The sequence below is a fragment of the Eumetopias jubatus genome, unplaced genomic scaffold (assembly GCF_037043125.1).
Source record: "Eumetopias jubatus isolate StellerSeaLion01/CBP00866 unplaced genomic scaffold, mEumJub1_p1.0 scaffold_1, whole genome shotgun sequence".
Lineage (NCBI taxonomy): Eukaryota > Metazoa > Chordata > Mammalia > Carnivora > Otariidae > Eumetopias > Eumetopias jubatus.
Window position 1 is genome coordinate 80,897,205 of NW_028274807.1, and position 12,062 is coordinate 80,909,266.

Genomic DNA, 12,062 nt, shown 5'->3' on the forward strand with positions numbered 1-12,062 from the left:
TCTCCCAGGAGTAAGGACTAAGCACAGACCCAACTTTGCACAGGATCTGGAGTCAGAGGTAGGCAGCGGACATTCCAGGACTAGTATATGACCATCCTGAGCAGCTGGTGCCCAAGCTCAGACGATCACCCCACTTAGCCCACTGGGAAGGCTGCTCTCACAAAAGCCCTAAAAGAAAGGAAAATGGGAAAGGACAGGTCCTTCTCTTGAAGCAAAACCTCGGTCCATCCAGTCAGACCTGGTCTATGCATGCCTCTCCACGGGATATTGAGAGATCAAGGGCCTACATGCAAACTTCTGACCCTTCTTCCATTAAGTTCAGCCTGTGCTGGGTGCTGCTTGTGGCTATCTGCCTGAAGACTTTCAACACAAACACAGTGAGAAATACCTGCTTTAGGAATATTCCTCTCAGTCTCAAAACCCGGCAGAATGCCTCTGAAAAATGGCTGAAAGTTTGGTCTCCAAAATTAAAAAAAAGAGAAGAAAAAAAAAGAAAAAGTAAATATTTCTCTAATCTCTTTCAATGCACAGTGCTATAAACTGGTCACAGCAAATTACTTCTCTTGTTAGATAAGTGTATATATTTAAGATTAAAGAAGGCAATAGATATGTGAATAAAACAACGAGCTGACAGACAAAAAACCTAAATTTAAGCCTGTCAATTGTTTGAATGAGTGAATAGATCATTTTATTGCATTGTGACTATCTTACCGTCTACCAACTGAAGATAACCTCTCTGGCTTTCCCTCTTTCATAGGGATGATGTGAAAAGAAATGAGACAGCAAACGCAGATTCCTTTGCTTTTTGGAGTAATGGCATTCATTCTCATAATTTGTATTCTAGAATTCAGTCAGGTAATGAAAACTGTATTCTTTGAAAATGATTCAAAATTTTAACAAAGCCTGGAATATATATATACCACAGTAGACAAGCATTCCTAAACACACACATACATAGACCAATAGATCTCTCTCCACGAGCTATCAGAGGTAGGCAGCTATATTCCAGTATTAGTATACAGACACCACAGGCAGCTATGTGGATGTACGTGTCTCTCTGTACGTATGTGTGTGTACTTTTCCTTCTTTTTTTCCAGGTATGATAACAAAACAAATCTTCTAGGAAAGACCTAACTCCCCAGAACCAACATTTTAATCAAGCCTCAGGGAGAAGGTGTGCTAGACACCAACACTGTTGTCCCTTCCTCAAATCACCTCAAGGAAGTATGAGTTAGAAAAGGAGGCTCCTACTGCTTCACTCTGTGTTCAGCTTTTAGTCTCTGTCCACTCTTTGGCATGAACTCCTAATACAAAAACATATGCTAACAGCGGCTACAACCATGGCCTTGAATGACCTGCTTTTCTCATGGAGGGGAAAATGAAGCAGGAAGGAGAGCCTGAACACAATTAATGTAAGGCTTTACTTTTAAAATCTTTTAAAATATTATTTTTCAAATCCTATTGGCTTGCTTCATATTATTAAAATGCCTCGTGTTTATTTATACCTCTACCTTGTTTCATAAAAAAAGGTGAGTGTAGCAAGATAAACTATCCCAAAATATATGAAACTGCTTCCACAGTTAACTGACCAGCTTCTGAGTTTAGAACACTGTTAGTAGAGACTTCTGATATCAGAGAAGCCAAAGGGACAGTTTCAAGAAGTCATTAACTGTGTTGAATGCTATGGGTGACCAATAAGATGAAGAATAAAATGGTCCTCAATCATTCAAATATGATTACCATGACTATACTAAAATGAATTCATTTTGTATTTTTACTTTTTTATACATTTCAATATCTTCCTAAAATTTATATATTATTTAGTCCTTTTTCAAAGTGAGCTACTTAACAACATATTGGTCTGAGATAATCAAAGAATATAAAGTGTGCATGAAACCTAGCAGAGTATAGGGTAAAGGCTCTCTGAACCAGACAGCCTGAATGCCTACCATGATTCTACTGTTTACTGGTTGTATGATATTAGGCAAGTTATTCAACCCTCTGTGTGTCTGTTTACACCTATAAACATCTATAAAATGGATAATTACTCAAGTATGTTATGAAGATTAAATGAAATACTTGCCAGACACACAGCACACAAATAATATGAGCCATGATTATAGACATCTGTGTTGTGTACACTAAGTTCTATTCTCAGTTCAAACCTCCCAGAATTGGATTTAAAACATACGCCCAAGAGGTGCCTGACTGGCTCAGTCGGTAGAGCATGTGACTCTTGATCTTCGGATTGTAAGTTCAAGCCCCACGTTGGGAGTGGAGCCTATGTAAAAAACACACACATATGCCCAAGACAAACACTGTATACACAACATAAATACATGTTTAAAAAAAAAAATCTGTCAAAAAGTATTTCTCAAGTCAAGGGCACTAAACCAGATGCTGGGAAAAATCAGTTCCTAGACTTACAAAGTTTAGCTGGGAAAGACTGATACTGAGTAAGTAATTTAATTGCATGGTATTTTACAAAGAAATGCACCTGACTTAATCTGGAAGTCAGAGGAAGCGACATTTAAGCTCAGACTCGAAAATAAACAAGAGCTGGTTAAGCTAAAAAGAAACAGGAAAGAATTTTTACGTGGAGAAAACACCATGGGAAAAGACTCTGAGTTAAGAGAGAATAGGGATGTCAAGAAATTGAAAATTCTAGCATGGTAGGGACACAGAGAATTAGGGGGACAGGTGAGGATGTATGATGCAGAAACTGCTAGGGAATTTAAAATATCTTAAAACCCAGAGAGCCTCATGTCTACACTTGATATACATTTCTCTCTAGAATAAAGTGCAGTAAGAATATGTACAGAAGTGGCTACGGTAATATACCAAGAGAAGAGGAGAGTGACCCGCACCAGGATGGTGGCAGAATGGATGGCGTGATGTAAACAGAGTAGGCACATAGTCAAGGGGCTGAATCAACAGGAACAAGTGAAATATAAGAATCACTCAACTTGTTTTAGGTATATAGTGGATCCATTCACTTAAAATAGGGACCATCAGGGCGCCTGGGTGGCTCAGTTGGTTAAGCGACTGCCTTCGGCTCAGGTCATGATCCTGGAGTCCCGGGATCGAGTCCCGCATCGGGCTCCCTGCTCAGTGGGGAGTCTGCTTCTCCCTCTGACCCTCTTCCCTCTCGTGCTCTCCATCTCTCATTCTCTCTCAAATAAATAAATAGAATCTTAAAAAAAAAAATAGGGACCATCAGCAAAGGCTTCGTGAAGGGATGTTCTTGAGCTTGAGGTACTTCTAAAACATCCAAGTGGAGATGTAAATGGGCAACTTACTATATGGATCTCAGAACTTGGAAAACAATCTAGGTTGGAAATACTGGTAAGATAGTCCTTTGTCTATATCACCTACGGGGTGAGAAAGCAATGATTCTTAAACTTTAACCTGCTTAAGAGTCACCTCAGGGGTAATTACAAATCGTGATCACCAATCCCAGAAAGCCTGATTCAGCAGACCTAGCAAATAATTCAAGAAAAAGCACTGTTAACCAATCCTCTCAAGTGATTTTGAAATAAATGGTCCAGACAACATCTTGAGAACACTGACTCCGAAACAAGAGAGTATTGTGAAGAATTCTAATGTTTATTGGTTAAAAAGATGAGAAGGAAAAAGGAACAAAGCAAGCCAGTAAGCAGCAAGAGAGAGAGAAAAAACCTGAAATGTAGGACACCAGAGAAGTCAAAGGGACAGACTGTTTCAAGAAGTCATTAACTGTGTTGGACACTACTGAGGACCACTAAGAGTAAGGAAAAAAGGGTCCACTGAATTTACAGCCATGGAATGAGAGGGTGGTGAGTAATGAAGACAACACTTAAAAGATGTTTGGCTCTGTATAGGACGTGCAAACAAGAGGCAGCAGGCTACTGGGGAGGGCATGGAGCTAAGAAGGGATCTGTTTGCTGTTTGACTTTGTTTTGGGATGCAGAACACTTGACCAGAAACAACAGTGAGGCTCAAGATGTATGAGACAGAGAACACTTTAATTCCTTTTAATCCTACTAGTTATTATACAAATATAGTTATAGGTTCAAATCTTTTCTCAGATAAATAAAAGCCACAGTGTATCAAAAATATTACAAGATCCCAAAGTTATTTTCTATAGTTAAGAAAGGACAAAATATTGATTGGTCTTTGGAAAACAGCGAAAATACCGAATGGTGGTATATATCCTCTCTAAGGAAAAGGTGGGGCTCCTCATCAAAGGCAAAGATGAAAACTGAGGCAGCAGGAATGAGTGCCACCTACTGGTAAAATATAAATTTTCAGTATTTTAACTGAAATAGAAACCAGTCTTACTAGAAATTTCAACTAACTGGATTAGAGGTTATGTTTCCAATGATCATTTCTTCACACTGATAGAGAATATCAGATCTTCCCACCCCACAAAGAAAGTCTTTGGTCTGCTGGTCTTCCTCTATTTCAAAACATTCAACAGTAGGAGGCACATAAATCCAAGAGCTTTTACATTTTCTGTAGGTAATTTTAAATTGAAATACACTGCCTCCTAATTTCTACCCACTGATACTAGCCTTCCTTCTGCTACAATATGGTAAACCCCCATATTGGAGGCCTTCATCATCTGAAGGCAGGCATGTCTCCACTTACTTAGCCATCAGATTAAACAAACCCAGTATAGTTTTTTCAAATGCTGTTCTTTAAATCTCCCACCATCCTAGTTGTGGGATGTAGCTTAATCTGTCAATAGTCCATAAAGAATCTCAGAACTTTTATTTCCAACAGGTAACCCAGTAGTACTATTACTTACCTTTTCTGGGCCTTCACACACTATTAACTCATGCTAAGTTTGTGGTCAACTGAAATCCTGTCCAGCGAGATCCTCCCAATCTAGTACTCATGTAATTTAATTATTTGGATCTAATGCAGTCTTGATGTTCATCCTTGTTAAATTTCATCTTGAAACAATTTTGACGGCATTTTGTCAAGATCATTCTGAACCTTGATTCTTGGTGCCACCTAAATTTCACAAGCCACACACTATATCTTCATCCAAATCAATTATAAAAAATTGGATATGAAAGCGCCCTAAAATGCAATTAATACTAAGCCACCAAACAATACTCTTTTGGGTAGGGATGTTTATCTAGCTGCAAATCTATTTACTATTTACCAATCTATTTACTACTCACTGATCTATTTCAGCCATTAGGATAATGGAAAATTTAGACAAATGCTTGAATGAAAAGGTATCATGTGACAGGCATTCCATGAATATACCGTCCTCATATTACTTTCAAAAAGGTAATTTATTAGTTTAACATGGTCGTTTTCAAGTGAACTCATGGAAAATGTTCATAAACCACACTGGAGTTATCAGTGGATACTTTCCTAAGTCCTCTTCCTTTAAAAAAAAAAAAATACACTTTAAGAGTCAACCTATTTAATGATTTCATGATCAACTATTTAAGACTAAACACTTAAAATGGCAGATTTGTGGCTAACCATACATGTATTTCACTCATTCTAATGGGCTAAAGATCACCTTTTCCAGAATAAAATTGTCCTCCTGAGTGAAATAAATTATGTCTCCTCTGCTTAGGCATCCATGCTTAACTGAACATACTTTATTTAAAAATGAATCCAAAGTTACTTAAAAATTATGAATAGCGACACAGATTGTTCAAACAGTATCTGGGTTATAATTCCACTGGGTTTTGAGATTTAAACAATCATTATGCAATGAACTATATGTCACATTTGCTGGCCTTCAGCTTTTTCTTTAATATATTTTTAACTAGGCGGGGCGCCTGGGTGGCTCAGTTGGTTGAGCGACTGCCTTTGGCTCAGGTCATGATCCTGTAGTCCCAGAATTGAGTCCTGCATCAGGCTCCCTGCTCAGCAGGGAGTCTGCTTCTCCCTCTGACCCTCCCCCCTCTCATGTGCTCTCATTCTCTCTCTCTCAAATAAATAAATAAAATCTTTAAAATATACATATGTTTTTTTAACTAGGCTTTTCCACTTTAAACACCATTTTCTCTGCTCATAGAAAGTGGAGGCAAAATAAGAAGTGCTGTTCTTTAGTAGAGTATAGCAATCCAGATGTGGACCCTGAGGCCCAGCTTCCTGGATTCTAATCCCAGCTCTATCATTTATGAACTGGGTGACCTGGAACAGGTCACTTAACCTCTCTGTCCCTCAGTCTCATCTGTAAGTGTGAATAACAACACTACCCACCTTACAGAGTTATGAAAGAATGAAATGAGTTAATATGTGTAAAGCATTAACAATGTCTGCCACACAGTAAACATTAAATGGGTTAGACGTTTGCTCTAATTCTCATTCTTGATCCCCTATTAATATCAGTCTCCCTTTCTCATGGATCCTTTCCCTGCACTTGCTCTGAAAATAACCATATAAAACAACAGTTAGGAGCTGGGCTCTGAAACCAGAAAGGCCTAGATGGGAGTACTGGCCCACCACTTACCAGCAATGCTACCTTGGAAAATCACCTAACTTTTTCCAGCTCAACTTCCCTCATCCATGCAATGGGGATTAAAAACAGCATCTGTCTTCGTGGGGTTTTTGTGAGAATTAAATAAAAATTATATTAAAAAAAAACTTTACATAGTACTTGGCATGTAGTAGATACTCAGTGAATCTTGGTCAAAATCCCTTTATGGGTTGCCCTCAGCATTTTGGTAGCACAATCTGGGGGCTATTTTCCTTTCCGACAGTCTTAGAGGTTCATGATGCCTTTGACATATATCTTTGATTATCTGCCACTCTCCATCTTTCATAGCTGGTCTGTGCTTTGTAGACAGATACTTCTCTCAACATTCCTCCCCATTTCCTTTCTTTTTGAATTTTTGTGGTTATTATGTCAAAATTTAAGAATTTCCTGTTCTTTGTGAGCCCATTTGTTTTTTGAAGCCTATAACCATGAGACTGTGCCCGTATTTTTCTTCTGAAACATGTGCTTTCTAACATATAGGATTCAAGCTGAGCTTATTTCTCAACATTATTACAATCTTTAAAATAAAGTGGTATTTTTCCCCCCTCAAGAGTCTATCCATTCTATTTCCCTACTTATTGGTAAAAAGTAAATCCAGAATAATGGTTCCCACCACTGTTTCCTCTACCTTCTAGGAGACTCAATCATTAATCAAAAATTGTAGCAGATACTCTTTTAGCAGAATGAAACTTCCAATATATATCTAAAGAACACATCCCTATTACAGTTTGTTTCTCTGTAAATTTTATAACCTGGATTAGACACAATCACCTATAGTCCCTGTCATGGAAGATTCTTTTGCATTTCCCCACCAGAACACCACCTTTTTCCTTTCTTCTTTTACAGCTCTCTGCCACATTCTTCCCCAGCACAGTGGTTTCTGTATCACATATATACACACACACCCCTCATTAGCCCCTCCAAGTGTTCCCTGTTAGAGGTTTCTTTCCAAAAAGTGTACCTTTCAATGGCCAAAGTTCTTTCATAAATACCATCCCATCACTTCTTGGTAATAGACATTCCCTTGTTAAAATATTATATATATTTTATATATATATATGTGTGTGTATATATATATACATATATATACATATATATATGTATATATATATATGTATATATATATATATACTGCAATGGTTTACGCAAATTTATTTACATACAAGGTATTAGTGCCAAACAGTATTGTTCCCAGTATGGCTTTCTTTTTGCCATATGCCTTCCTCCTAAGTTATCTGATTTCATAATTTTATTGGGGCTTATTCCTCTACTTTACTGATAAATTTAATGAGCCTACAATAAGACAGTAATAAAAGTTACTCTGCCAGAAGCTCACTACCGTAGCATCAAAGAGCACAACTCAGGAAACCAAACCCTCTGCTCATACCGTCCAGCTCTTAACTGCACTATCCATCCTTGTCTTGCAAAGGTACTGGCATCGAACGGAGTTGTGGAAATATATAAGCTGTGGCTGCTCTTCAGAACATCAAAACCCCTAGATTTCTTCTAAGTATTTCCATTAATGTACACAAGAAAAATTCTTTTGACTGGATTGCAAACTTAAGATAGCAAGGACCATGTCTATTTTACACACTGTACGTCCAGTGCCAGGGGCTGTGTACTTTGCCATACGGACCAAGTTCTGCCCACAGCCCATCTCTGAATGGCTCATAGCTAAGAACAGTTTTTAAATTTTTTAAGGGCTGGTTTAAAAAAAAAAAAAAGAAAGAAAACAAAGAGGAATAAGTGAAAGACCATATGGCCCGTTCTCAAAGCCTAAATTTTCCCATTGGGCCCTTTTTAGAAAACGTTTGTTGACCCTCCGATTTTTGTTAAAAGTGAAGGCAGGGAAGGGAGAGGTGAGGGAACTCAAAAAATGTGAGGAGGACGAACAGAGACTTGCAATAAATATAACTGCAGATCACAACAAACAGTACAACTCGCATAATAAAAGTTGTACAGGTCTTTACATGTTCCTTGCCTTCCATTTTCACTGAGTTCCAAGAGAAACTAAAGACCATTCATTAGCCTATTTTAGAGATCTTTCTCTGGGGGGTAACCAATCTGTTGCTGCATTGCCGGTGCTCCTAGAACTAAATTTAAACCCTGGTAGTACACCTCTTCTCCAACTAGCCTAGTTAACAAAAATGTTAGTTATCAGAAAGGTGTCAGCCCCTGTAAGGTGTCAATTCACAGGTATGCACCCTTATAGACACATCCTTTCCTTCCACATAGCACTAAGTAGCTAATTGCATCAACACTCCACAACATTTTAGGCGTCTGTTCCCATGTGACCTGTTACTTCAAAATTTCATCATTTAGAATGCTCCAAAAGCCCTGAAATAAAGTTGTGAATGCTGAAAAATGTTGAACCAAAACAGGAAAGTCCCACTCTCAAGTACTATAAAGGAGCAGTATTAGACCTATTCATAGCACTGTCTCTTAGAAGCACATGCAAAGGTGTACCTGAAAATGCTGCTCCATCACTTGGATTTTTCCCTGGTCTGGACACTTTTTCAGAGCTCGATCTGCATAGTGGAACAGGATTTCTACCATCTGTAAGGAAAATAGCCTTGTATAGAAAATCAAAACATACTCTAATATTTTTCAATACTTAATATACATGGATCTTCCTAAATAATACAGAATCAAGCTTTATTAAAAATATAATTTAAAATTTTAGTGCTTTATTTCCCATTATTTTTAACCCTAGACTAATTTCTTTCAGCCTCAGGGCTACTACTAATTTGCTAATCTCCAGGTTCTAGACCTCAGTGGTATCTTTGTTGCTCAGGAAATTAAAAACTGAAGGTAAGCTCTTCAGAAATGCTCTGCTGTAGGTCTTTCCCTCAAGAACACAGATAGAACACAAATTCCTAAAGTATTTTAGCAGATACTGAGAAAATTATTCATGAGTCTGAAGAGTGACCAATTTCTATTCATGTTTTCTATATGCTTACACTAATTTGAAATATAATTTTTACCAATGCATTTGCACAATAAAAAGAGTAATGACTATATAATAAATGGAGTCAACCAAGTCTAGATTGGGAAAACAAAGCCAACATTAAATATTAGCATTAATGCTAATTAATAATAATACAACAGCCCTCTCTGCTACCTCAGGCAACACAAACACACATGTAGTATTTCTATTTCTCATAATCACCTGTTTATGAAAACTAACACATGTCAACTTTTTATGGGCTATAATTAGGCTCAGAAATAATCCAGATCTTTGGCTTTCTCCCTCCTCCTTTCTGCTGTCTTTTGGCTATTTTACAATTTTATCATCTTCATAAGAGTGAGCAAGGGAAAAAAGGAAGGGTGATAAAGTTTAAACACATTCGGGATGACACAAGGGAATTCTAACCTGACTTGTTTTTTTTTTTTAATATACTTTCTCCTTGACTGTAGCCATTTACCTAATTATGCCCCTAAATTATTAACTAATACCAAAAACAAACCTGCACTGTACCCAAGTAAAGCCCCTATTAAAATACTCACTCGATCTGCAACAACAGCCTTTCGCTTACTGGCATCCCCGGATAATCCTGTAGAGAAGCAAAATCCAGCATAAAAACAAAGTCCACATCTTAAGGACTGAAACTGTTGTGGTCTTCTATTTACAACCCGTGCTAACAAGAGACATAATTATAACAAAAAGTGTACCTATCAATGGCCAGAGTTCTTCCATAATATGCCATAATAAGAGCCATCTCCCAACTACCGGACCTGATAACATATCAATCTACCTCCCTTTTATCCCAACAGTAAATTCTTCTTATGAAAGAATTTAAAAAGCGACATTAAAACTCCAAATCCTGTCATTAATCTTTTTCAATGGAAGTCTGTAAGGTTTGATAACATCTTGTTCATAAAATATTTGAATGCTAAGCTAACAAGTATTCTATGAGTGCTTATTATTAATATTATTATTCATTCTTTCTACTCTAAACAATGTCTACTACCCTGGTATTCTGTTAACTTACCCACTACTGCTTTTGCTTTTCCTTCATGGAAAGACCATGCAAGAGCCAAGGCTTCTGTAAGACAATCTTGTTTCAGGAGATGATCCACTCTCTAAAATGAATAAATGAGAAAAGCTAGACCCCTTTGTTTGACCAACTAGTAGTTGGAATTCCTATTCTACCTAATACCTTTTCAAAAGTTGTTACTTAACAGCTAAAATTATTCCAATAACCATGTAACTGTATTTGTTTTTGTTTTTTTTTTAAGATTTTATATTTTATTTGAGAGAGAGAGAGCACATCCCCCACGAGCAGGGTTGGGAGACGGAGAGAGGGAATTCCAAGCAGACTCTGTACTGAGCATGGAGCCCGACGCGCGGCTCTACCCCAGGACCCTGAGATCATGACATTAGTCAAAACCAAGAGTTGGACGGTCCACTGACTGAGCCACCCAGGCATCCCTGTGACTATCTTATTTCTAAGAAAAATAATTTCTTAACACACTGGATAGTACAGTGACTGTATGGGCTAATACAGGCAGCCACAAGACCTAAATATGAAAAGAGACAAAAGCTAGAATGTCACTGTAACAAAAATGGCTACTTGTTTATCACAACATCCATTCACTCCCTCCTCCCTAGTAACAAATCCCATGTGTACCTGAGACAGCAATATACCAGCTTAAGGACATTTCTAAGACTCCTTTGCAGCCACTTGGGGCCATGTGACTAAGTTCTGGCCAATGACAGGTAAGTGGAAGTGTTGTTTGGCCTTTCTGGGATACAACCTTAAAAGGCAGGGGCCAGCCCTTCTCTTCCCTTTCCTCCTGCCTGGAAAGTGGACTTCACAGTTAGAGCTCCAGCAGCCATACTGGTATATAGAATGAACTAGAGACAAGAATTCACACACAAGGATGGTGGACCAGGGTGGTATGCCAAAGACCAGAGAGCTGCCGCATTAGCCACAGACTCCCTACCTCCAGAATGTTTTTACATGAGAGAGAAATCTTGTTGAAGCCACTGTTATTTTAAATTTTCTGATATATGTAGCTAAATGTAATCCCAATTTATAGCCAGTTTTATCAAATCAAGTACCTAATAGTGATTCTGATATACACTTCTAAAATTAAAAAGCACAAATCCAAATAATCTTTTCCTGCAAAGTCAAAACAGAAATGTTAAGATACGATCAATTCAGCAGCTCTAACATAAAATTACTTTAAACTCACCTCTCTCCAGCTTCTCAGCATCATCACATAAACAGACTGGAAAATAAAGAAACTGTAATTAAAATGATCATCTTTAACAGCCTTGCTTGGGAGACACATTTGTCCCAGTGCCACATCTCATTTTCCATCTAAGGAAAAATACTGCATACTACAGTTAGAGGTATCTACTAAAGGGTTTTCAAGGGCCCACATTAAAGAGTAAATCAAACAAACATTTAATGGTCACTAAGTCTACGTCCAAGGAGTTAACTCCACACGAAAGGAACAAAGAATGCCCCAAATCCCTACACTAACTTAATATTATTTTGAATTTTAATAATGAAGAGATATTTCTCCAAGTTAAAAAAAAAAATAAGGAACAAATTGATAT

At 37.7% G+C, this 12,062-nt stretch overlaps 1 protein-coding gene across 9 annotated transcripts in view; it reads right to left on the reverse strand.

Annotated features, from left to right (window-relative positions):
* Positions 1–12,062, reverse strand: part of VPS8 (VPS8 subunit of CORVET complex) — a 267,080-nt gene that overhangs the window by 195,894 nt on the left and 59,124 nt on the right. For all 9 annotated transcript variants that reach the window (XR_003608764.2, XR_003608763.2, XM_028100887.1 and 6 more), the window contains exons 17-20: positions 11,693–11,728; positions 10,486–10,576; positions 10,001–10,047; positions 8,960–9,049 (exon numbers count right to left, since the gene is read on the reverse strand). Coding sequence is in view for 7 of the 9 variants with exons in the window: in XM_028100887.1 (XP_027956688.1) it covers positions 8,960–9,049; positions 10,001–10,047; positions 10,486–10,576; positions 11,693–11,728 (264 nt within the window). In the remaining 2 variants the exon portion in view is untranslated. The remainder of the gene's footprint in view (positions 1–8,959; positions 9,050–10,000; positions 10,048–10,485; positions 10,577–11,692; positions 11,729–12,062) is intronic.